This window comes from Maniola hyperantus, chromosome 2 (assembly GCF_902806685.2).
Source record: "Maniola hyperantus chromosome 2, iAphHyp1.2, whole genome shotgun sequence".
NCBI classification, from domain to species: domain Eukaryota; kingdom Metazoa; phylum Arthropoda; class Insecta; order Lepidoptera; family Nymphalidae; genus Maniola; species Maniola hyperantus.
In genome coordinates, this window is record NC_048537.1 from 11,523,733 (window position 1) to 11,551,187 (window position 27,455).

General features: G+C 38.8%; 1 protein-coding gene across 1 annotated transcript; it reads right to left on the reverse strand.

Annotated features, from left to right (window-relative positions):
- Window positions 1-736: 736 nt before the first annotated feature.
- On the reverse strand, window positions 737-25,834 carry LOC138403667 (uncharacterized). Its single transcript, XM_069505043.1, has 3 exons — window positions 25,735-25,834; window positions 3,891-5,908; window positions 737-935 (listed from the first exon to the last, which is right to left on the reverse strand). The coding sequence occupies exons 1-2, from the start codon at window positions 25,832-25,834 to the stop codon at window positions 4,359-4,361; spliced, it is 1,650 nt and encodes a 549-aa protein (XP_069361144.1). The 3' UTR covers window positions 737-935; window positions 3,891-4,358.
- Between the last annotated feature and the right edge of the window lie 1,621 nt (window positions 25,835-27,455).

Genomic DNA, 27,455 nt, shown 5'->3' on the forward strand with positions numbered 1-27,455 from the left:
TCATTGAACGACAAATCAACAGACGTTCAAACTAGCAAAAAAATACACTTTCGCATTTATATTAATAGGATAGGGGTAGTGATTTTCATATATAAAATGAAAAGGTGACTGACTGACTGACTAACTGACTATAGTTAATATATAAGTAGGTACCTAAAATCATAGTTATATCGATGCGATGTTCTGAAATATAATTTGTGTATTTCTAATGCAGTAGTAACAAGAACAATTTCAGCTTTGCAATAACATCCCGACTGGTATATTTTGATATGAAAATAGATAGTTTGGGCACTGATAATTTTGATGAAACTATAATATTCTCTCTCTGGTGGTTCCTCTGGTACTGCAAATGTTCATGAGCGGCGGTAATGACTTAACATCAGGCCACCCGCCTGCTCGTTTGCTCGCCATTTTTATTAAGAAAAAAAGAGTAGCTGGTAATCTATCAACTAAATTGTTCATCACTTTTAATTTTTGATTTTGACGGTTCTAATGATAATAGTCGGAACCGACGACCTACGTGGTCTCCGAGGCACGGGTCTCGTTAGGTAGATAAAGGCCTAACCGATGAAGTCAGACCCCAATCCATTTTCTATTTTGAGTCGATGTCACCTAACCAGTATTATCGACTGATATGCGTTGAGGTAACGGCTTCTTTCTTTTTTCTTTCTTCATTCTGGGCTGGTTTCCGCACTTAAACGTTTCCGTCTGTTGTGCGTGCATCACCCCTCCCCGCCGAAGTCTTCACTCCAGCCATCCAAGCTCACTCCAGAAGCCAAGTAGACCGCCCAGGTTGCCGAGGGCTTCTTGGAGTGAGGTCGGGGAACCTAAATGGCGTTCGCGTTGCTCTGCCACGCCCGTGCACTCCAGGAGCACGTGCGTCGGTGTTTCATCGACCTCCATGCAGACCCTGCACAGAGGACTGTCGGTGACACCTATAACGAAAAGGTGTTTGTTTAATGGGCTATGCCCTGTTATGAGTCCCACCACCTTCCTAAGTTTACCTCTGTCCAGGCGGAGTAGTTTGTTAGTTTGACGTTTGTCTATGTTAGGCAAAGCCTCTTTGGCTTGCCTGCAGTCTGTTGTGTTAGCCCATAGTTTAGAATGTTCTTTTAGTGTTAGTTCATGCAACCAGGTTTTATACTCACTGAAGGGTATGGGTACGATTGGTTCTGGCCCTGTCACCTTCAGTGTCGTAGCCTTTCGTGCTAGTGCGTCTGCTGCCTCGTTTCCCTGGTCTCCATCATGTCCTTTGACCCACCTTAGGGTGATGTCGTTTGACATGGCGAGAGTTTGCAGAGCCTTGTGGCAGTCTTGTATAAGTTGGGAGGTCGTCGAGAATCTAGCCAAGGCTTTAAGAGCAGTTTGGCTATCAGAGTTAATGTTAATCTTAAAGTTTGTTACCTGTCGATTGGTCATGGATATAGCCGCGGTCATAATGCCCACACACTCTGCTTGGAAGACAGAGTTTTCCTTACCGAGTGCGTGACTTATCCTCATGTTCAGTTCTTGGCAATAGGCTCCTGCACCTGTGCCAGTCTTGGTTTTGGATCCGTCGGTGTACACTTCTATTGCGTCTCGTGTTGACCTCGGATTCATATTCTTTCCTGTGTTTATCTTGTAGTTTTTGTCTAGTATGTGTTGTTTTTTGGTTCTGTCGCATTTCCACTCCAGACGTGGCTCTTTGTTTATGCTTTGCAAAAGAATTTTAGTATGCATTGTGTTGTGTTCTTTCCAATGACCCGAGGTTTTCAGTCTCAAGGCTGCGAGTGTTGCTTCTTCTTTAATGTGTAGGTATAGGGGCGGAATCCCCAGTATAATTTCGAGTGCTGCTGTTGGTGTAGTACTCATGCAGCCGGTAATGGCGAGGCATGCTTGCCGTTGGAATTTCTGTAGTTCTTGCTGGGCGGTTGTAAGGAGAGTTCTTGGCCACCATACAAGTGCAGCATAGGTTAGTGAACATCTTACAACCGCTAGGTATAACCATTTCATTATCTTTGGTTTTAGTCCCCATTTTTTCCCCAGCATGCGTTTGCATTGATTTAGTATTGTAAGTGATTTTTTAATTTTATCTTCTGTATGCCTTTTCCAGCTGAGCTTGCTGTCCAGCGTCACACCGAGGTACTTTACTTCAGTGGACAGTTCAAGGCTTGTGTTGAACAAGGTTGGTGGTTTTGTTAGCTCAATTTTTCTTTTGTTGGTAAACAGAATCATCTCTGTTTTCTTTGGATTTACTGTAAGTTCATTTCCATCGCACCATCTTTCGATTAAGCGCAAGGCTCGTTGCATAACTTCATATAGTGTGTTTTCTAATTTACCACTGATTAGGATGGTGAGGTCATCCGCGTAACCAATGGTATAGAACCCACTTTTGTTTAGTTTAGTTATCAGGTCGTCAACTACCAGGTTCCACAGGATTGGTGATAAAACACCTCCTTGAGGGCAGCCTCTCGCTACTATACCTTTTGTGACTCCGTTGATGTCTAGTTGTATAATTCTCTGTTCTAGCATTACTCTTATCCAGCTGCGTATAGTTTTTGGCGCCTTGTATCGTGCCAAGGCTTTGTCAATGCTATCAAAAGTTGTTTTGTCAAAGGCTCCCTCAATATCTATGAAAATGCCTAATGTCGATAGTTTGTTTTCTAAGTCATGCTCGATTTTGGACACAACAGAGTGCAATGCGGTTTCTGTTGATTTACCCGTACTGTAAGCATGTTGGTTGGGATGTAGTGGTATATGCTTTAAAGTTCTGTCCCTGAGAGACCGGTCGACCAGTCTTTCAAGCGTCTTTAATAGAAATGATGTAAGGCTGATTGGTCTGAAGGACTTTGGCAATGTGTAGTCACTCCTACCAGGTTTTGGTAGGAAGACCACCTTCACTTCTCTCCAGGCCATTGGGATGTATTTGTATGCTATGCAGGCCCTGTATATTATTTCCAGCCAGGGCATCAGTTGAAGTTTTCCCCATTGTAGAAGTGCTGGGAAAATGGTATCGGTCCCTCCTGTTTTGAAAGGGTGAAAGGTGTCTATAGCCCAGCTGATTCTATCTCGCGTGACTATGTTGTTGGCAAGGTCCCAATCCTCTTCTATTGGATGGTGACCAAGGGTGTTCACCCAGTCTGTTGAATCTACTATTCTACAGCCAGGGAAGTGTGTTTCTATGAGCGTTTCGCTTATCTCTTTGTCGTTCTTGGTGTATGTTCCGTCAGCTTTCCTCAGCGAGCCGAGTGTGCGGGTGTTATCGTTTGCTAGAATCTTGCGTATGCGAGCAGCAGTATCGTTTGATTCTATGCTTGTGCAGAACTTTTGCCAGGAGTTTTTTTCCTTTTCCCTGACGCGTTTATTGTATTGGTATTGGGCCTCCTTATAGTTGTCCCAATCTTGTTCTTGTTTGGTGTTTTTGGCTCTGTTGAAAAGATGTCTAAGTTTTTTCCTCATTCTTTCCAAATCAGGACCCCACCAGCTGTTTTTCGATGGTTGTTTTATGTTGTTTTTCTTTAGGGGACAAGCTTGTTCATAGCTTGTTCTAATATATTTTGTTAGTTTATTTACGTTTCCTTCGATGTTATCGATATCATTGATGTTTTTTGGTTTACTTACACCTATTTGTTGTGTCAGCAGGTTTTTGTATTTTAGTATGTTGGTTTTCCTTGGATTTCTTTTTGGTACATGTTGAGTTATCATGAGATCTAGCTCATAGCATATCCGCCTGTGGTCAGAGAGAGAGGGCTCATCACTGACTCGCCAGTTCTTTACGTGGTCTGCGGCTCTGGTTGACGCTAGGGTTAGATCTATTATGGTTTGGTACCTACTCGTCACAAAAGTCGGTTCGGTACCCATATTAATAATTGTTAGGTTAGTGGTTAGTAGGAAATTTATTAAACTCTCACCACGTTTGTTGTTGGCTGTGCATCCCCAAAGGTTGTGATGTGCGTTGCTGTCGACAGAGATGATTAAATCTATGTCGTTATCTTCACAGTGTGTTACAAGCTCCACCAATTCTTTTGTTGGTATTGCGTCCTCAATGGGCATGTATATTGATGCTAGGACCACTGGTTTTGGCAGTCGCCCCATGCCTTGTTGTATTCCATTATTTATTTTAACTGCTGTCAGATCTCTGGAACAGTATTGTGTTAGTAGTAACGCTGTAATACAGCGTGGAATGTAGATGCATGTTCTTGGTGGTTCATCATTGCTGTGTGAAAAGATCTTACCATGACAGCTTCCGAAACCACATATGGTTTTTCCCCTGACCCACGGCTCCTGGATCAGGGCGATGGTCTCGTCTTCAACCTCCAGCTGCCTACGTAACGTGGCCGTGGCGAGGTGTTTGTGCTGGAGGTTGGTTTGAATGATCTTTATTTTTCTGTCGCCCTCTGTGCCGGGGGTTGTTCGGCAGGGGCAGTTTCTTCTGAAGCGTTTTGTGTCGCCTTTCTCTCCCGGGGTTGTATGAGGTTAGTCCGGGAGTCCGCTAGCATTTCCTCGATGTTGCCGAGGACTGTGCTTACGGAGGGCTCAGGTGTTGCACAGAGCTGACTGGTTGGTTCATCCACATCCATGTCACCACCCACATCAGGCTCCTCTCGGTTTTCAGGCTCTAAGTTATGCCCGGGCGGTACATCACTTAGTCCTTCATCCGTGAAGAACCTGATATAGATAGTGCCCGTGGAGTAGGCGACCTTCCTGCCGCGCTCCAGAATCGTTGGCAGCTCCTCGTTGGGAATTCCTAGTATCAGGAACACACCAGGAGGGCTGCTGGTTGTTCGCGAGTAGCTGAACAAGACCCACTGTGACACCTTATACCACGGGTTTTGATGAGATAGGACTTGATGTAGTTGGCCTATCTCCCCGTCGTAGTCCGGGACATATAGCCCCGACCTTACCCTAATTGGTATTTCGGTCTGTTGTATCACAGTGAGTTTTGTTCCGCTCTTTGGTGATGTTAAATTTGGTACCACGTTCTTGAGCCAGCTAAGTGCTTGGTCGTCGTGGCACCACATTTTTAGGACACCCTCGCTGAGGAAGGCTTTACCTTCAAACGCCGGGGCGTATCGGGTTTGGCCTGGCGCCAAGGGTTCGATACAGGCCGCGAAAATCGCCTTCTGTATCAGACCCTGTATGGTGTTCGCCTCAGCTTGAGTTAAGTCAGTCCTTGGGGTAGTTGTCACAGCCACACTCAAGTGCGATTGGACGGCTTTCGCGTAGTGGTCCTTCGCGTCTCGGTGTGGTCTGTGGTCCGTTCGTGGTCGTTTATATTCCCCCCTGGGTGAGATCGAGTCGTCAGGTCTATTTCTTTTGTTGTTAGGTTGACTTGACGACGGTCCGGGGTTGTTCTGTGTGTCTGGTTGTGTCATTCCCCTATTCCGCTTCCTAGAGCGGGGGTGAGCCCGCTTATTAGGTGGGTTGGGGACTTTTTGTAAGTTGTCACTGTCTGGTTTGGTTGTTGTTGTTGTTGTTGTTGTCGTTGGGGGTCGAGCGGTGTTGGAACCGTCAGGGCCCGTTGCGCCCCGCGTCCGGATTGGGTTCCCTTTGGGGTCGGTGTGACCACCATCGTTCCCCCTGTCCATGACCACGGTTTGCCCAGCCCTTCCGGTGGTGGTGCTCGACTCTCCCGAGGCATGTGGGTTGCGGTCAGAGGCCGATTCCTGCCCGCTCGCATGTCCGCCGGTGGAACAGCCGGGGGTTGCGCGGGTGTCCGCGAGAGGCCGTACTCCACTTAGTGAAGGCCGTCCTTCGTTTCCTCCCTTACTTCCCCCGGCCGAGTCGCCAGCATCCGCGGTTGGGCAGTCGGGTTCTTTGCGCTTCCCGCCTCGGTAAGCGCAAAGAACCCGACTCGGTTTAGTTGAGGGTGGGTGTAGGTAACGGCTACACCCACCCTCAACTAAATTGCTTTTTGGATACTCGAGTGCTATTCGAGTAAATACAATTATCGAGTCATAATATACCTAAGGCGTGGTAGTCGAGAGTGATTTCACAAGATTATTTACATGCTTCAGCCGACATATATGAGTCTACGACGCTGGTTCCCTGGGAACGGGGACGGGCGCTAATGTGGGACGCAACTTGCGTTGACACATTGGCCCCGTGTCATATCAGGAAGACAGCATCAAGACCGGGAGCCGCAGCAGAAACAGCTGAAAACGGCAAGCGGCGCAAGTATGCCTCTCTTATAGAGAGTTACATTTTTGTGCCGTTTGCCGTGGAGACCCTGGGGCCATGGAGTCTTAGTGCTAAAAATTTTTTACGAGACATTTCACCGCGATTAATAGCCTCAACTGGTGACAGAAGGGCTGGCTCATTTTTTGCGCAGCGGATCAGCCTGGCTGTCCAGCGCGGAAATGCAGCCAGTATTCTTGGCACCATTCCACGCGGTCATGATTTATATAGTAATTAGATAAGGCTAGCTTTAAGTTTTATTGTATTAAAAAAAAAAAAAAAAAAAAAAAAAAAAAGTCTACGTTTGATAACGTTGGTATTAGGTATATCACTACGAATCACTTTCCTCAACAATTATCAGACCTAAGCCACTATCTGTAAGCCTCACGCCCAAACTTTTTACGTTCCCCTGCCTCAGACCCCGATTGCCATCTCGACTTGTCGCGTATTATAGTTAGTATTGATGCAGTCTAAGATAGTAGGTAGGTACCTACCTACTAGTCTTTTGAAGGTACCAATATTATAGCTAGGCGGAAAACGAACGCCGGAAAGGCATCCCATATTCTAGCAGTGCGTATTAGAAATGAGGAAACAAATCGCTTCGTCTGATTCCGTTTAATTTCGACTATAATATTATAGGGGTGCAGACTGCAGACCTTTGCGATGCCGTGCGGTCCGATAATAAATTAATGGTGAGGGGTAAACTAGGCGGAATAGTTCTTTGCCACAGTAGTTGTCAAGGAGGTCGGTAGACAGCAGTAATAGTTGCAGGTCAGGTGTTTTTACATCATCGACACTAAGATACTTACCACCAGAGACTGGATTTTCCCTCGGTGCTTACCACAGACAAACAAGTATTGGATTGATACTAAGTATTAAGTAGACCACCAAGTCTGCCAATGTATGTGAAGACTGCCAATCCGCACTTTGCCAGGCATGGTGGGCTATGGTCAAATCCATAGTGAGCCCGTAACGAGTTGATGATGATGATGATTAAGTGAACTGTATTGATATTAACTTGACACAATATGAAAATGAGCTAGTAGCTGGTATAGCCACAATACTGTTCCAGTAGAACTTTCTAGTAGTAAAGGACGATGCGGTAGCTCTATGTTTAATTTGGGATGGTAGCTGGTGTGCAATAAACTTAATCAATGAGTGTACAACTAAGTTTATCGTTGGGTAAGTGAAACTTAGATTGGAAATGAATTATGAAAATTGCAATGAACGAGCAATCACTGCCCATATTATCACTACCCATATTACAAATGCGAAAGTGTGTTTGTTTGTTGGTTTGTTGGTTTATTAATTTGTTGGTTTGTCCTTCAACCACGTCGCAACGGAGCAACGGATTGAACCTGATTTTTTGCATGGATATATTGAAGACCTGGAAAGTGACATAGGCTACTTTTTATCCCGAAAAATCAAAGAGCTCCCATGGGGTTTTTGAAAATCTAAATCCACGCGTATGAAGTCACGGGCATTAGCGAGTAAATTCATTATTTAAGACTTAAATACGAATGCCAATTTCACGTTTGTTGCTATCCCTACTAATAATTGCTTATTATAAATGCTAAAATCTGTTTATTTGTCGGTTTATCCTTCTGTTACGCTACAATGAAGCAACAAATCAATGTGATTTTTCACACGGTATGACTAAAGAAGTTTTATGTGTTCCTAAGAGAGAAGTAATCTATGTGAACGGATACGCAGACAAACACTCGCCAAACCTAGTTTGGAATTCTGTATTCTCTATTACCTATCTTATAAATGTCCTTTATATTTCATTTTTAATCTAAGAATATGGGTATTTAAACAGGCTTTCAGAAAAAATTGACAAAAAAAAACGTGGTTCCGCATAACTTACGTCTTTTAGGATATTTAGAAATTCCACCCTCACCGATTTTCAGAAATTCAGCTCAAGCGAAGCCGGGGCAGGTCAACTAGTACAGTACCTATAAAGTTAAGCCACTATGTAGTTAACCAACAAACTTTCTGGTAAAGTTGAGAGACCAAATTACTATGGAGCGTCTCTATTAGAACAGTTTACCTATAGAGCCGAAGAGCCAAGCTTGGTCTAGCTAAACAATTTGTAACATGCAAGTATCTACTTGTAAATTGCTCTCGTACTTGGCCCGCTTTAGGTAGGTACACACACACCTACCTATACCTACACAATACACATATGTGTATTGTGTAGGACCTGCTTTATCTAAAACAAATTAAACTTGCTAAAAACTGTGTATATCCCTGTGGGTCCTACCTAGATCTTCACCGCGTCGGAACTAGGTACGCACTTAACTCAGAAAAGTTAGAGGAGCGTGCCCGGGATCGAACTCCAGACATAGCGAATAGTAGGCCGACGTCTTTAGGGTCACTAGGTTATCACCGTACCTACAGTCCGCGACACGTCGAGATGACAATCGGGGTATAAGACGGGGGACGTCCCGCACACCCTCCCGTCAGCCGCGCTATCCCACAACGGATTAGCGCGGAGGCTGTGCATGTGTGCGGGGCGTTTCCTCCCCGATTGCTATCTCGATCTGTCGCGCACTATACACTCCACCATAATAATATATTTAGTTGGGCTTATAGCCATCTTCTAGTCACAGATTGGGAGCTGGCTCACACATACTATCATGTAGTTTCACTTATAACACTGCACTAAAATACTCTACGTCTATTCGGGTGTTGATCAGATAGTGTGTAAGGCACGACGCGAACCAACCGTTGGGCTGCACTCGTAAATTCGGCCTTTTATGACCCATTAAATTGCCGATAATACGGACGATGCGACCGTTACATAAAGATTTTGCAAAGTAAAGCCTGCTTGTGTTGTATATAGCGCAATATACGAGTAAATAGTACGACGTGTTCCGAATAGTTATTTATTATTTAGGAATAAGTATCCACGTTTATTTTTACGTTACCTTTTACTAAACTCGTATATTTTATGAAGTACCTACGTTCTTTAAATCTATCTTTTATTTTGTCTTTTAGCTATTATGTATTCTGTGCTTTTAGATAAGTATATGAAACTTTTGCTGCCACTTACATGTTTCGAAAGGTTATTATTTACTAGATGATGCTTGCGTATTGAACCTAAAGGTTTTAAAAATCCCGTGGAAACTCTTTGATTTTCCGGGATAAAAGTAGACTATGTCCTTCCCCGGGATGCAAGCTATCTCTGTATCAAACTTCGTCAAAATCGGTTGAATAATATATGTGCCGTGAAAAGCTAGCAGACAGTCAGACAGACAGACAAACTCACTTTCACATTTGTAACTGTGATATTAGTATGGATTAGGCTGTGCTTGAGCGATTGTTTTTTTTCAGCAGTAATGGTCATAATAACCATTGGACTATATTATGTAGATACATACTAACTTATAATAACTAGGATCGTGCTAACTGTGCTCTCCGAGGCATGGAGGCACAGAACTCAGAAGAGACCAAACTCGGACCCTCATGCGTCATTCAACCATCTATAGTAACCGATTTGGGTCAATGTTGCTTTATCATTGCAATCGACTGTTGAGCATTGTCAAAACTAGGTCACTCGTCCGTCTAGATCCATACTTACTTACTAATATTATAAATGCGAAAGTGTGTCTGTCTGTCTGTCCATCCGTCTGTCTGTCTGTCTGTCTATCTGTCTGCTAGCTTTTCACGGCCCATCCGTTTAACCGATTTTGATGAAATTTGGTGTAGAGATAGCCTGTATCCCGAGGAAGGACATAGGCTACTTTTGATCTCGGAAAATTAAAGAGTTTTAACAGGAAAACCTAAATCCACGCGGACGAAGTCGCGGGCATCATCTAGTATGGAATAAACGAAAAACCAGCCAAGTACGAGTCAGACTCGCGCACCGAGGGTTCCGTACTACAGTCGTATTTTTTGGACATTTTGCACGATGAACCAAAAACTATTATGCATAAAAATAAATAAAAATCTGTTTTAGAATGTACAGGTAAAGCCATTTCATATGAAGACCTACATACCTGCCAAAATTCATGATTCTAGGTCAACGGGAACTACCCTATAGGTTTTCTAGACTGACACGACAGACGGACAGATAACGAATAAGATCCTATAAGGGTTCCTTTTTTCCTTTTGAGGTACGGAACCTTAAAAATAAGTTCTTTTCGTATATAATAAAATAATAAATCTCATTTCTACAGGATGCTTTTATATCAAAATAATTAACTTGTTTACTTTGAGGTTTGGAGAAAAAGTCCTTCGTAAAATGATTATGGAAATTACGTACTAAGGTCTCACTTTTCTTAGAAACGGGCTGAAATATTTTTTCGTAACCCAAGGTTTACTTATATTAAAAAGTTTATTAGATTTGACGGGTGCTTTTCTTTTGTATACAAATTCCAAGTGCACAATGTCTACGGTTTATTATTATTATTATTTACTTTCGGGTCCAAAGTAATATTGTGTTTCGTGTTCTGAGAAAATATCTGATTTATAATATTTAATTTAATGTTTTTATTTTTATTTTAATTTAGATATCATCATCATCATCATCGTCATCAATCGATAGACGTCCACTGCTGGATATTATGTCTCTTGTAGGGACTTCCACTCGCCACGGTCCTGCGCCTCCTGAATTCAGCGGCACCCTGCGTTATTAATTTAGATATATTAAAATATTTCCTTGTACGTTGGCTTCCTATTATTTAAATGTGGTGCCAATCACTTAAAGGACCTTACCTACTCATAAGTAAGCGGTGATAACATAGTGGTTAAAATGTCAGCTTCCTAGTTGGGCTTCGATCCCTGGCACGCACCTTCGGAGTTTGATGTGTTTTAACGCTGAAGGAAAACATCGTGAGGAAACTTGCATGCCTGAAAATTCTCCATAATGTTCTTAAAGGTGTGTGTATTTTCAAGTCTATTTAAGTCTAATTGTGAATTCGCACTAGGGCACCGCCGTGGTAGACTATGGTCAAACCCTTCTCGTTCTGAGAAGACCCCCGTACCGAGTAGTGAGCCGGTGATCGGTTGATCATGATGATGATTACCTACTACTCAATGAAAATGTTGTCACTTATCGATATACGTCGATGTTTTCACTGCTTAGTGAAACTGGAACCGCAAGTCATCACAATTTTTTTTATACAGGTATTAGCAATGTATAAGAAAAAATGTTTAAGAAATGTGTACATTATCCTAAGCGAAACAATAAAAAATAATGAGTAGGTAGGTATTTTAAGCAAAAAAAGTGTTCTGAATCTATAAGCACTGAAAATTTAAAAGTAGAATAGTTTTAGTGTATTTACAACAAAATGTTTCAAAAGTAATCAACTCTACCTTTGTTTTAAACTTTAAAATTTAAGAACACCGAACGTAACCAAAATACGCTAAGTTCTTTAGATTAAACGATTACCTTCAATGAGCTCTTAAGCCATACTTAAGTATACTGAACCTACCGCGGCTGTATTTGAAACTTTGTTAAATATTCCGTCGCTTATCCGATTTTGTCCCAACTTTAGAAAATATCTGTTAAGACACTAGGCACTTTAAAAAAAATCCTTTTAAAATAAATAAAATATCGTCGTTATTTTTAAAGCGCCCCGTGTTATTTTACAGAAGAATTTTTTTATGCACGTTTCACTCCGAGTTGATACTTTGCAATAATACTTGTATTACTACTTATACGTCTACTAGATGATTCCGGTGACTTTGTCCGTGGGATTTGGGAATCCCAATTCCTCAATCGTGATGCTGCAGGGGACCTGACCACTTGAATTGAAACGCAAGTAGTGTGTCTTGTAGAATCTGTGTGATGTTGAGTGGTGGTGTAGCGTATGTATTGCTTGCTTTGCTAAATATGTGGGTCGTGGTGCATAGTGCATCCTGCACATTGTACCTACCTACCATACTGATTCCAGATCACCACATTGTAGAAAAATAAGTTTTTGTTCCTTGACAATAATTAAAGTCCTAAAGTTAAAAATTAATATTGTAATAACTATGAGAATTTTAGGTGTTTTTTTTTTCAAAGAATACCTATTAGCCAAGTTCATTATGATGACTAATATTCCCTTTTCCCCTCCAACTAAGCGTAAGCTTGTGCTAGGAGTAGGTACGACTACAGTGCAACGGGTAAGGTTTGAACCGGCGACCTTTCGGATTTAAGTTCGCTCCTTAACCGTTGAGCTGTTGACGCTCACCTTCCAAACTAAGGGTGGCTATCGCGTTAATTATCCTGTATTCGGCTACGAAAAAAGGAAACTAATAAAATCCGCTCAGTGCTACCCAAAAATTTCTGTTAATTAATTCTCGGACGTGCCTTCGTTTGTTTGTGCACCCATAGACTAGCCTTACAATATTAAATTCCGTTATCAACACAAAAGTTAAGTGGCGAATTTGTTTGGCTTGCGAGTAAGTCAACAACGAATTTTTATAACTACGCGTATTTACTAAAAAACTTTATTTCTGATTAAAATGTTACATATTCTACCATAGTCCCTACCAAACTATTTTTATTTTATTCCATTCAGTTCAGTTCATCATTTTTCGTTCTATTTACTTAAGTACAGGAAGTCGGTAATATGTAGAATATCTACGTTTATTTGTTTCCTCATAATTGCCAAGGTCTGAGGTTGATTTCGGATAGGGCGAAATCAAATGAGCTATCTCTTCATTCTAGTCTGAATTAACCCTTCACCTTCCATTAGAAAAAAGAGAGGATAAAGCCGATAAACAAAAACATATGGACTTCTAACAGAACCTAGGTAAGTATATTTCATGAACGTCGGTGACGCAGGACGCTCGACCGAAATTGGCAGCGCACGTGGGTAACGTGTTTGCTTTTCACTTGACATTGTATGAGAAAGTTGAGAGGCACGATGATTATCACTGAAATCAAGCGCGCGAAAAAGGTTTAGGAAAAGTATTTTTGAGAAAAAACTACTGAATTTATGTTTGCAAAGTAAAGTTATTTCAACTAATGAATAAATAAACTACGTCTAATGATAAATTGTTTTAGAATTTTCATATCCCTAATCTTATTTATTTACGCCCAAAGTTGTCATAAATTTAGTGTTAAAATAGGAATCTTTTGAGGCTCGTAACTTTTAAATCAATATTTTTTTCAATGTTTTAGATATCATTGAACCTAGATAATGACGAGATAAATCAATATAATTCTTAGTTTTGTGCGTACGATATCGAATATTGTTGTATTTTCCCTCCTACGTTTGTATGGAGAAAGCACCGAACTGAGTCCCCTTGTAATATTAGGTACCTATTTATCTATTTATCTTAAGATAATGGGGCTGATTCTCGTGTATACAATCTCCAAACTAAACTAAATTAACAGGTCTAAATATAGTGCTATCCTTTTCCGCAAGCAACATTATGATAGGGATAGCAATAGATTTAGACGAGTCATTTTAGTTTAGTTTAGAGATTGTGTAGGTACAAGAGAATCGGCCCCACTGTGCTGGTAAGTACTTCGTATAAAGATCGATTTAAGATTAAAGTACTAGGAATGTATAAAATAGCAATGAGTTTTGGTAATCCCTAAGCAAAATAGATCGGATAATGAGAAAACAGTCACAGCCTCGGCGATTACTTTCCTAAGATCCGATAAAGCCGTCGTTTTTCTTCGATAATCCTGAAAAACTGTTGCCAGCCGCCGTCGTTGAAACGCTACAAAAACCTTCTTAAATGAAATCTATTACTAGCATAATCAGAGCTGTTCTCAAACAGGGGTACTTTTGTTGCGTCAAAGCTAATTGAGAAAGTAACGAAATTAAAAATACCTACTAAGTATAATGACAATCAATATAACGAAAATCATACTTAGGTAGCTCATTCATCATCCGCATCATTACGTACCACAAACTCCGAACAGTTTGAGGTACGTGCCCGGGATCGAACCCTTTGAGCTGGAGACCGACGCGACGTCTACCTATTATCTCATTAGTGTTTGTAAAAGCTGTTCGTAATTTTCGTTGTGATCTATCCGGGATCGAACCCCAGAACCCCCCCCCCCCCTCCCCCCCCCAACTAGGACGCGGACGTTTTAACCACTAGGCTACTACCTACCACTTTACTTGACTCATTAGTGTTTGTTATAACTAAGCAAAAGCTATATAATTCAGAAAGATAGTGTTTCACCAGAGAGGAATATATTATTCAACTGTTCGTAATTTTCGGTGTGGGACAGGTCTCCTCTCAGTTTGAGAAGGGTTTGGCCATAGTCCACCACGCTGACCAAGTGCAAATTGGCAGACTTTTAACTCATTAGTGTTTGTTTAAACCAAGCTAAAGCCATATAATTCAGAAAGATAGTAGTGTTTTACTAGACAGGATTATACTCAACTGTTCGTAATTTTCGGTGTGATCATAAATTTAGTCGGCTGTGCGCTGCTCTGGCTTCCTTCCGGCTACGCTTTCGAGGCACATAAACATTTTGTTGCAGCTACTACCTACACATAAAGGATTTGTATCATAAGCATGATTGAACTTTCGAATTATTGGCACGAGCAGCACGTCCACTTTTTACTTCAGCGGGGAGGGGCAATGCACGCACAACAGACGGACACACAGAAGAAGACGTCCACTTTTTTGTAAACAAATTTTTTTCTATAATTTTGTTATAGCCTCAATAGCCGAACGGTTAAGGAGCGGACTGAATTTCAAACGGTCGGCGGTTCAAATCCCACCCGTTGCACTATTATCGTACCTACTCCTGGCACAAGCTTTACATTTAGTTGGAGTGGGAAGGGAAATATTAGTCACGTTCAACATGTATTCTTTAAAAAAAATCATCAAGGACTTGATTCATTCCCTTCTTGTTTTTATTTATAAAAATCTGTCAAAATAAGATTTTTCTGCACCATAATTCTCGTGACCAAAAAAACCCGTCAAGTACGAGTCGGACTCGCACACGAATGGTTCCGTACCATCGTATAAAATATACGTACCTGCCACTCTTATGTAGAAAATAAGGTAGAACACTGCAAGTTAATGTGATTTAGTAAATTAATTTTTTCGTCAAGACGTTTTAAGTTATTTTTGTGATGTAACAACAAATTCACGGTTTTTGGATTTTTTCTTTAGTTGTGCTATAACACCTACCTACTTGCTAAATTACATGATTCTAGGTCAACGGGAAGTACCCTATAGGTTTTCTTGACAGATCGACAGACGAACAGACAGACTGACAGACAACAAAGTGATCCTATCATCATCATGATCAACCCATCGCCGTCTCACTACAGAGTACGGGTCTCCTCTCAGAGTGAGAAGGGTTTTGGCCATAGTCTACGACGCTGGCCATGTGTGGATTGGTAGACTTCACAAACCTTTGAGAATTATGGAGAACTCTCAGGCAAGCAGGTTTCCGCACGATGTTTTCCTTCATCGATAAAGCGAGTGACATTCATAACTCTAAAAAGTTAGAGGTGCTATGCGCGGGATCGAACCCCCCACCTCCGATTAGAAGGCGGACGTCCTAACTACTGGCTATGACAGCTTATTTGTGATCCTATAAGGGTTCCTTCTTTCTTTTGAAGTAGGGAACAATAAAAATAGATATATAGGACGATTCAAAAGATTTTGTTCAAGTTTGAAAGCGTTATGTATAATTAAAAAAAAAACTAGGAATTCACGTTCCTATGCATGAATGAAATATCCATTAAAAGTTGATACGAACTCGAAGTGGAACAAAGTTGAATTTTGTTCAGTGTTCGAAATCATTAATCTTCAGTCTCCAGTGCTCAAACATATTAACTTGAACTCTTAGGCTTCAAGTTAAATGTGTTTACATATTTTATAAAGTGTTTGTAATAGATTAATTTTTAAATCTGAAGAATTCTATTACTGAAATGTATATAACTGAAACAATATTGACTAGGGAACTGTATATCTATTGACTAAGAAAATAAAGTAGAGGAGAAAAATAAACAGCTTAAAATAACAGGCTTCTCTAAATACAAGGAGCGGAAAATAATAGTGATTGCTTATTGCCTTCCTGAAAGTTTATATTATAAAAGTGAGTACTTATAACGTGTACCCATAGGAGAAATATTTTGTTAATTTAAAAGATTTTTCAGAAAACATGACTTTGTATGTAAGTATTAAATTCTTCTTTTTATTACAGAAAATTATGTACAAACACTAAAATCAGAGCTAGTTTTGAGCATTGGGTTTCACTAGTGTGAAAAATCTATATTGACAGGTGTAAACAACTTTCTTCGAAATTTTGATAAAATTTACAAGTGTATGAAATCTTTATTTTTTGGTTAGATATACAGGATGTAACCATAAAGCTGGCAAAAACGAAGACAGGTGATAGTACTGATGTGATACCACAAAAAACGCAAAAAAATATAAAATAATTCTATAATTCTGTAAAAATTTACGATATATTGCAAATAAAACAAAAACTGACGCTAGAAGTCAACGAATGTTGCATAAGTGTGCCACTCGCAGTCAATGCCGCGTCGTAGGAAGGGCATTGACCCTAGTTTTGCACGCTATAAATTGCGAGTTTGAAAAATACTAAATCACTAAAACTACAAAATGAAGCAAATGGTTATTAGTATTGGATTGTGTTTAAGTAGTATAACAATAAAGATAAGTTTGGTTACACCCTTGTATTTTAAGGTTTTGTACGGGAACAGTGTGATGTGGGCTCGACCATAACACTAGGAACTGAAGATGTTCCTTCGAGCTGGTGTTACGTTGCTCGCGGAGTAGGTACCACACTTTTTAATAGGTAGTTTATCCAAGCCTGACCAATATTAAGTTATCACATGAAATTATTATAATGATTGATATTATCGCACACTCGCGCTAGTTAATGTGTTCCTAAACAAACAAATAAGTGAAATGAATATTTATGTTGCCATTATCATATTTCAGTGTTTGACAAAATGGAAATATTTGCGTAGGCAAACATCCCATAACGGTCGTGCAAACAGGATGCTGAATTAATTTGAATGTTTTCATTGTGAATTGGTTCCCGCCATATTATTACTAATTTAGTTATGTTATTGCTGGACACCTAATTAAGTGAACGGGTTTAATAAACATATTCCACTTATTAATACACCTTACTCAGTCTTGAATGGGAAGCTGGAAGAAATCTCTGTTTAGAGATAAGCATTTCCAATGGTTACGATTAATAATTTGTAACTACAATTTTTGATATATGAAAAATAAAAAATAAATTCGTTTATTTTAATTATTCTCAAAACGGGAATTTATGTTATGGACTAAGACCGTAAGTGCCAGACCTTCGGCATTTTATAATATTTGCTTACGAGAGAGAGCTATTATATTATTATATTTGCTTAATGGAGAGAGATCTCCATTAAGTATTTAATATACAAATCCTATAGATTTTTAAAGTAGTGTGTCTTTATTGTAACAAATTCTCAAACAACTCATCCTCTAACTGTAAACTTTTTAATTTAAATATCTTATTATTTAAGAAAAACATCACATAATGAACTCCCGATGGTATTGCAATGCAACACTTGGATCGCTGCATCAAGTTTTATGCATGAAGTCCATTAGAAGTTGCAATTGACTTCACGTTCTCTGCAAAGTTGAGATTAGTTTCGTACGCTCAATCATTAATCATTCAATAGTGGCACCCACAAGCAAAGTCTTTCTTGTTCGTAAGATGTTGAACATCTCTCGAACTTTGGCAAATCTACGCTTTTGAATATAGATTGGCATTGAGTTCTACAACTCAATTAGTTGTTAGTTAAAGACGAAGACTAATCTTTCATAATAAATATTATCTGCATCAGTGTCTTTCTTAATATTATCAGTTTAATGTTTTACTTATTGGGAAATTCGGTTTTCTCGTGGGTCTCTAATAGAGCGAGAGCCAACGCGTGCCAGACTTTCTTTATTTTATTAAAGCTGAAAATTTCTTTGCGTATTGTCCCCAACTGGGAGGAACGTTTGTTTGGATCATGGTGGCTTGAGGACAGGAAGTAAAGGTGTAAAAAATCTTACCTCAAAGTATAAAGTCTATTGTTGTTAATATTCGAAGTGGTATTAGAAATCACGTCATGCATTGCCAGACACTTGGTGTCGTGGGAATCCCCGCCAGACACCCTTAAACGTTAAAAATGTGTCTTGCAGGTATCTTCCTAAAATGTTATATTATTTAATTATAATTATAAAATTTTATATAACCATTCATTAAACTTCGTGAAGTTACACATTAACTTCACGAAGTTTAATGGTTACATAAAAATTTCTTTATTGTTATCACAAATTGACTAATCAAAAAATCATAATCACGTTGTTTTTCCTTTACCTAATATTTTTATTAAATTTTACATGGTTTTGCGAAATTTTGTAACAAATCTGGCGAATGGTTTCGGGTTAGTATGCGCGAGAAAAATATCCATTAAAAGTTTGCGCAGACTTTAAGAGGAGAAAAGTTGAAGTTTGTTAGCTGTTCAATATCATTAATCTCCAGGCACCAGTGCACCGGAACGGTTTAATTTTTAAAGCTAACAGGAAAATGAAGCCATGTTGCTAGATAGACGAACGGAGTTTACCACGAGTTTACCATAATAGTATATGGAACGGATAAAAGGCCATAGCTCATTAGAGCCACCCGGCACCCGACCTGCATCGCTTCGCCTCGTGCGGTTTATCATAATCCACCCATTACCGGCCCACTGAGCCGGGTCTCCTCTCAGACAGAGAAGGTTTTAGGCCATGGTCTGCCACGCTGGCCTAATGCGGATTGGCAGACTGCTCGCATGCTTGCCTTGTGTTGACTGCTCATTGCCAGCGCAGCAGTCCTGAGTGGACTAATAATAAGTTCCAATAGGCTACTTGACTCATATCTAATTTCGTCCAATAAATGATTATTTATTATAGTATTTTGCTTAAGACAACGAAATATATCAATAACAATTATTAAAAACGCAGGATGGATATATAAATCCAATTTAAAAAAATACAGTTTTTATTTTTATTTGAAACTCAGAAAACGCTGTCAGCCATGATGTGACGTCATTAAATATGTAAACAAACAAATGTCATCCCTATTGACTAACGTAGTATCCATATATATAAAATTTCAAGTCCAGACTAACTTATATCAACGCACAGCCTAAACATCTAAACAGCTGGTCCTAGATACATGAAATTTGGTGGGTGTGTTCTTTGTAGGTAAAGAGAAGGTATCCACTAGGAAAGGATTTTTTGAAATTCCACCCCTGAGTGGGTTAAATGGAGGTTTGAAATTTATGAAGTCCACGCGGGCGAAGTCACGAGCATAAGCTAGTTTTTATATATTTCTAAAAACTCATAGTAAACGTAAAAAAATATAGTTTTCTCTTTATAAATTGAATAAGTTATTAAGTAAGACTTACAACAAAGTGATCTTTGCAAAAATAAATTTGGGTTGAAGTCGTTAGTCATATAGGATAGGATCCCTTTAAGCAAGTCTTTGCGTGTTACGTATATTTATTTCACTGGGCACTCTAATCCACAACTTTCCTGTGGTCTTTATCGATGCGTTTTTTACATTCTCGGATGATACAATAACGATAATTACTATATTTTTCATGTAAACTAGTATAGAAGTCATGTTTATTAAACTTTGGGAGGATATGCTGTTGTTTACAAATGCATGACGTCAGAGCACAGATAATCTATCGGCCAAACATGGCCGACAGTGTTTTCACCTGTCTAAGAAAAATATATTTTAAAATTAAAGTTTTACGGTTTTTAGGGCGCAAAAAAATATAGTGTTAATTTTTTTGATCTAATAGGACAAATAATAACCATTTAAGACCTACTTAAAAAAAGTGTCAACTAGCCTATTGCTGATAGACTAATCGAAAATTTTGACTACGCGAGGTTCACTGGTGACAACGCGGTGCCCACCCATGGATTAGCTGTCGACAACGGGTGGACGCCTAATGACGAGCCGGTGTTGGTCGGGTGCCGGGTGGCTCTAATGAGCTATGACCTTTACTCGGTGAGATTGGTAAAGCCGCAACGCAGTTTTGATCTTAAAAATGTTATTTTCTCCGTCACCTTTAAATAAAAGGCAACAGCCTGAAAAAGATTGCCTTTAAGTATAACGTCTATTGTACTTCTTACTCATTGAATTTTTACAGCTTTTTTCATTAAACCTATTATACTCCGTACCTACTACAAGTAGGAGTCATTCTATGAGGTTTTGATAAAATGTTGTGGAAGCTTTATTTGCTGAGTATTTGGTAACAGCCCGGGCGTTGAACTGAGTTTGAAATATAAGCAGTAAATTCATTCGATATGACCATAGGAAATTTTCTAATTTCCTACCCTCTGAAATTCAATACATATTTCTTAATGTACGGACGCTAGACAGTTTCAAATAGATGCTGTTACAGACACAGTGGTACAAACTACTACGTTTATAGAATGTCAGTATAGTACAGATAATTTTTAAAAAAGACCAGTGGGTCAAAGCGATAGGACCACAGAACCAACATCGAACGTGTGTAACATTTTATTAAGAATTTTATAGACCAGCAAACCCAAGCACAACAACGCTTTTTTGCGAAAAAACTAAAAGACAAAGCCAAAACTTAAAATTATTAAATTAAAATGAGTAAAATAATAATTACTTATCTCCTTACTTGTGCTGTAGTAAGATATTAAAATTAAATTCGTAAAGCTGATACAGCTTTCTACTTTTTGGTCAAAAAATCATACTTCACGAGCAAACATTTCGAAACGACAGTATGAAACTGGAGTGAAATTCATATCCCGTAATTTTGTATGGCGCGATCATAAATTCAGTTGGCTGCGCGCTGTCTTCCTTCCGGCTGCGCTTTCGAGAGGACGCAAACATTTTGTTTCCACTGGCCATTATCTCTGTGTGCCGTGAACGCGAATTTTTCGGGATATTGGCTTGGATTGTTTTCCCATATTTTTACACGGAGTTTTAACGATAAATGCAGTGCACCAATCACATTAAAGAGCCAATGTATTGCGAATCTGTTTTACTTTAAATTTATTATTTTATAGCAGCAAAACAAATAAAAAGATGAACCAAAGAGAATGCGATTAACTTTATTGGGTTATGTTGATATTTTTGTACTATCATCATCAACGTTATCAACCGATAGAGGTCCACAGCTGGACATAGGTCTCTTGTAGCATAATATGAACGAAATCTGAATTTCACTATACCGTTTCATAATGTCGTTTTGAAATACTTGCTTCCGAAATATGATATTAGTGGATATAGAAACGAACATACATACATACATATTATAGGTCAAACACATCCCTCCTTTTAGGCTTCGCTGCAGGCCACTTCAGTGTTGTTAGGCAATCACTCAAACAAAAATAGCCATTTGACACAGAAACTTACAGTTGAAATAAAAAGCAAAAATATATTTTTTTAGAATCTAATAGACCATATTTTGCAGTACATTGGTCTCGTATTATAAAAGCGAACTTCATCTCGTATTTAAACAAGTACGCTTTGCTCGCATTATCTTTTTTCTTTGCTCAGTCACCGCCAGCGTTCCAACTTTCGACAGACCATTCGAACCCTTTTGAGTTTTAGCGTTTCAGTTTTATTTCACTATTTTATTATTTTAGTTTTGTGTCGCTCTATCTCCATAAAATTTTGTATTCACTTTGCAAACTTTGTTGCGGTAAAATAAGTTTTAGACGAACAAGTCTTAATGTGTTGGGTTCGTATACATACCATTGGAGCTTAGTTTAACAATCTGTCTATAGTATATTACAAAGAAACTAATTCATTTACAAAGTTATAATATGTATCAACTTCAATATTCTGGAACCATATTTATTCTGAATTCATGATATGAAGTGTGTGATATGAATGGAGTGAGGGCTAACTTGTATCTAAATAATAATAATAAAACATATCTCATTGCGGTTTTGATCTGCAACTTCAGTAATGATTATTATAATTCAAGGAAAATCAGATTTTGTCCATAAGTCTAGCATAATATTACACATGAAACTGTACAAGGTTAACCTTAGCTATTCGCGTTTTGAAAAGTAAAGTAGTTTCACGATGTATTAGCTCTTGGCAAACTCTGAGCTTGGAATTTTGAGAGTTCGTTAGGGTATCTAGTTAATATTATGTGAGAGTTAGTAGAATTGTACATACCTAGTACCTACCTCCTATTAGTTATCGATTTGGAAGCAATATAGTCTTTTCAAAACAGCATCATCATTATTGCGAACCGATAGACGCCAACTGCTGGACAAGTGTTTTGTTCTAGCCCTGCCCGTTGTCTTGCCACTTCAGCTTCGTAACCCGTTGAGCTTTGTCAGTTACTCTACGGATCTCTTCATTGCTGATTTGGTCATGTATAAGCCGGATTCCAAAAAAAACATGTCTTATAGAAGACTGAAGAGTATTGCTTAGAATATTTTATGGAGTATGAGAAAGCTTTCGATTAGATGGAAACTTATGGCTGTATTTTCAAAACAAAGTCGATTAATTATTTTAGTTACTTCAGATTCGAATCGTTCAATTTGCACTCACCTGTGTAGTATGACAAGTGCACTACATTTTAACGAGTTTTGCTTCAAGTGTCTGCAAGAGTCAGTCATTATTACTGGCCGCTATACGAGAATTTTCAGACATTTTTAATTGTTCTTTTGCTCAAAATCAATGGATTATAAATGCATGTAAAATGCAATAGCTCATTTAGATTTATTTTAAAGTTCTTGGCCTCATCAGTACCATCATCGTCAACCGATACCTAGAAGTCCACCGCTGGACATAGGTCTCTGGTAGGGACTTTCACAGCATCTCCCTGCGACTTGTTTGATCTCATTTGTCCACCTAATGGAGGTCTCCCAAAACTGCGCTTTTGGCAACGCTGCGCTTCAGTCCTTGGTCTCAAATGTGCATTAATAAATAAGTAAAACTATTTTGGTTTTTAAGGGGTATCCATAATAAAGTAAACTAGGGAAAGCTTTTATGGCGCATATAAAAGGAAATAATATTATGATGTTGACTCATTGATAAAGAGTTTTGAAATATAAGCTTTTTATATTTCAAAAGGAAAACAGCCGCGAGCTACGAAATAAACCAATTCAAAAACAGAAACAAATGAAACAACGCAGACAAAGGTAGACCGTAGACCGTGGCGAGCTTCCGGATGCTTCCACTTGGAATTACGAACTTAACGTTCACTGAATTCACCTATTACCAAGGCTGTAAAACTGAGGGCAATAAAAAGAATTTTACTCCCCGATCTTTTGGCAGTAAAAGAGTAAGCATCCCTTTACTATGTAATTTTCTTTTTATACTCATTCGTATGGCGCTCGTCGAAAGGAAATTCTTGTTCGCGCTGGTATTTCTGAACGCTCGGCTGGCGAAAATTTAAATTGGCTCGTTTATCACATTACCGCTTCGGTCACGATTATTTGGAATCGATAATCAATCCATCATGCATGTCGTCGTTTTTTCAAGGAGCTCCAGCCAAATTTTCAGTTCAAGCTGAAATCGCTATTTAATAGCTGCCGTTCAGTGCAGTAGCATTAACCTTTCAGCGAGTGAAATAGCTTTTAATTTTATCGGAATTTAGCTCTGTATTAGAACCGCGTGTTTAACTCTTATGGGACTTTTAAAGCCTCAATACCTACGGTATAATACGGTCATGGGACAGATTAATCCGGAAGGTTTAAGCCCCATCCGTAAACTCGTTGCACTTTGTCGTACTGCTCGTAGGACAAGCTTGAAGCTTAGTTGGAGAGGAGCGGGGAAAATTAGTTATGTTAGAATGTCGCTAATGTTTATTTCAAGAAGTTTTTCTTTATTTTTGAACACCATAATTATTGTTATCAAATCAAACCCAACTAGGAAAATACGCTTGATACTAAAAATTAAGTACAAATAGAATATTTAGCTGACCCGCGCCCCGGCTTCGCTCGAGAGGAATTTTTGAAAATTTGTACCGGATTGAAATTTCCGAAATTCCTGAAACACTTCTTCATTTTATACCTACCGAAAGACCAAATATTAATTTTCATGCAAATAGCTAGATGAAAAATGACGGATTTCATGGTAAATTTCATCTCCTATTTCACTCTCTTCAAAGTAGAATTTACAAAAATCGTAAACCCGTATTTCTACATTTTTAACCGACGCCACAGCTTAAATATTAATTTTATAACTTGGACTTTCATACAAAATTTATACCCTATCTTCTTCCAAAAGTCCTTTCTTATATTTTATAGTACGCGACAGGTCGAAATGGCAATCGGGGTGGGGACGCCCCGCACATCCGCACAGCCCCCGCGCTAACCTGCCCCGCTAATAGTCCCGGTGCGGGATAGCGCAGGTGATGTGCGGGTGTGCGGAGTATCCCCTCTCCTTATACCCCGATTGCCATCTCGACCTGTCACGTATAATATATTCTTTCTTTCTACGTCATAAAAGGAATCTACTGTAAAAAATTCAAGTTTCTTACGCAGTGGCTTAGTCTGTGCTTTAGGCTTAATAAATCAGTCAGCCAGACCGGATAAGTCTTTTTATATGTACAGAAGATGCATGAGAAATTTTCAAAAGGGATTGAGCAATAAGCATACGATAAAAATAGTTCATCCTATGTAAATAGTCTTTACCAATAAATTCTAGTCTACGTGAACAAGTAGGTCAAGGAGTAATACCATTATCGTCCTTCGCCCTTTACAGGCGTCATTCAATTTATGAAAATAGCTCATACGAACATGGGCAGATATTCTTCGAAACTTTTTTTTTTAATCCCCCGTTTTCTTGAGTTCAATGTACCATATATTAGGATCAGAACTACCTACTTATTTCAGTACTTACCTAGATCTGTTGTCCACATTAGAATCTTCGGTCCGTCATATGGTAAGATATGCTCACTGAGCAATTTTTTTAACTCTATTTTATATCAGTGTGAAATAGCTGTTATAGCTGTTTCTGTTGTCATTATATCTTAGTATTTTTATCTAGGTCACAAGAACATAGTGAACTGTAAGTACGTAAGTGAACCTACGTATTAGAATGAACTAAGAACAGTTACTGGACTGTAAACAAGTAGAAATATTAGCCCATAGGCTAGATGGTATTAGCAATTAATCTGGCATTACATAATGTTGCTGTATGCTAGGAAAAAAAAATTAAGTCTTTTGGATAGATTTTAATCTTTTTTTTAAATCTTTTATTAACAGGCTTTTACATTTATGTGTCAGCCTGATTTTAATCTTGTAGGTACCTACTAAATCAAAAATTAATTTATCCAAAAGTACTTAAGTAGATTTAAATTATATGAAATTCAACATTAATTGTTATGTATGGTTGTTGAAAAGCTGTGATAGCCTAGTGGTTAGGACATCCGCCTTCTAATCGGAGGTTGGAGGTTCGATCCCGGGCACGCACCTCTGACTTTTCGGAGTTACGTGCGTTTTGATTAATTAAATATCACTTGCTTTGACGGTGAAGGAAAACATCGTGAGGAAACCTGCATGCCTGAGAGTTCTTTATAATGTTCTCAAAGGTGTGTGAAGTCTACCAATCCGCACATGGCCAGCGTGGTAGACTATGGCCAAGACCCTTCTCACCATAGGAGACCCGTGCTCTGTAGTGAGCCGGCGATAGGTTGATCATGATGATGATGATGGTTGTTGAAATTCTTCTACCGGACTTAAGTCCCAGACGCATGGATATACACGCGCATCTATTTTGCACCCACCGAAAGTTTTTCACATATGTACCTACTTAGTTAGTTGAAAAATTAATACTCCCACAACAACTGTCCAGTCCTTTTTTTAGTTTAGAGTTCCAGAAGCTAATAACATTTTAGTTAATTTTTAACGAATAACAGAATCTACCTGCAAGCCCCTATACTTAATTTCCCTAGAGAAAGGCGAGTCAGAGAATCTATCGGTCTTTTATAAGAATTTTACTTCTGCCTCAGGTTTGCAATGAGGTCTAGGTATTTAATATAAAAGTTAATTATAGTGCTTACATATAAGATACTAAGTAATACAATACCTAGATATTGTGTCTTAAAAATATAGCACTCAATTACCTACTTTTAAAGTAGTAGGTATTTGAACTAGAGTTGAGTGCCGACCTGCATTAGTACCTAGTTGTCCAGGGTTGAACATTATCTCCGTCTTTTTCGGGTTCCGTACCTTAAAAGGAAAACGGAACCCTTATAGGATCAATTCGTTGTCTGCCTGTCTGTCTGTCGTGTCTGTCAAGAAACCTATAGGGCACTCCCCGTTGACCTAGAATCATGAAATTTGGCAGGTAGGTAGGTCTTATAGCACGCCTTAAGGGAATAATCCAAAAACGTGAACTTGTGGTTACATCACATAATAAATTAAAATGTGTTCTTGAACAAATAATTTGTAAATGAGGTGTCATATGAAAGAACTGAACCTGTACATCCAAAACAGATTTTTATTTATTTTTATGCATAATAGTTTTTGATTTATCATGCAAAATGTCAAAAAAATGCAACATTAGTTAACTGTAGTACGGAACACTCGGTGCGCGGGTATGACTCGCACTTGGCCGGTTTATTATTATTCTTACTATCTTCTTACAGTAATTTTCTGTTTACTAGACGTAGACAGTTATTGAAAAAAATCAAAAGAGCTTTTTGAAGTTACATATTAAGGTAAAGGTGAAAGCCAGATAAATTCAAAGAAAGCTTTATTCAAAACTACGTAGCCCCTGGAGCCACATAATATAGAGAACTGGTAAGTACTAAAATAAAGTATAGAGACACTATTTGGATATTCTACTGAACGAAACATTCCAGGATTATTCAAATTGTATCACTTTGAATACGCTGACTCCCTAAGGAATTCAGTGGAACGAAATATCGTTTGCGCGTCACAGACTCGAATCTCTAAGTTAAGGACTTTGGATTTGGAAGGATTAAACTTAAAAGAGAACTTAAATGGAGCTTTCTTGCCTGATGGTGAACTAACTTGCTTGATCTAGTCATATGTAAATAAATAAATAATCGAATATTGACATTATATTATGCCTTTCTTATCGAGAGTTACATTTTTGTTAGGTTTGTCGTGGAGACTCAGAGACCATGGAGTTAAATTCTAAAAAAGCTTTTGTTTTGAGAAGTTTCATCGCGATCAATTATTATTGTCTCATCTGGTGACAAATGGGCTGGCTCATTTTTTGAGCAAAATGCGTAGATGATACAAGCTAACTTGCGCCCAGCCTTTATTATGTAGTTTCTCCTCGATGTCGAAACTAAAATTTGTTCTGTGTAGTTTCTTGTACTTACCCACCTCACCTACTAAGTAAT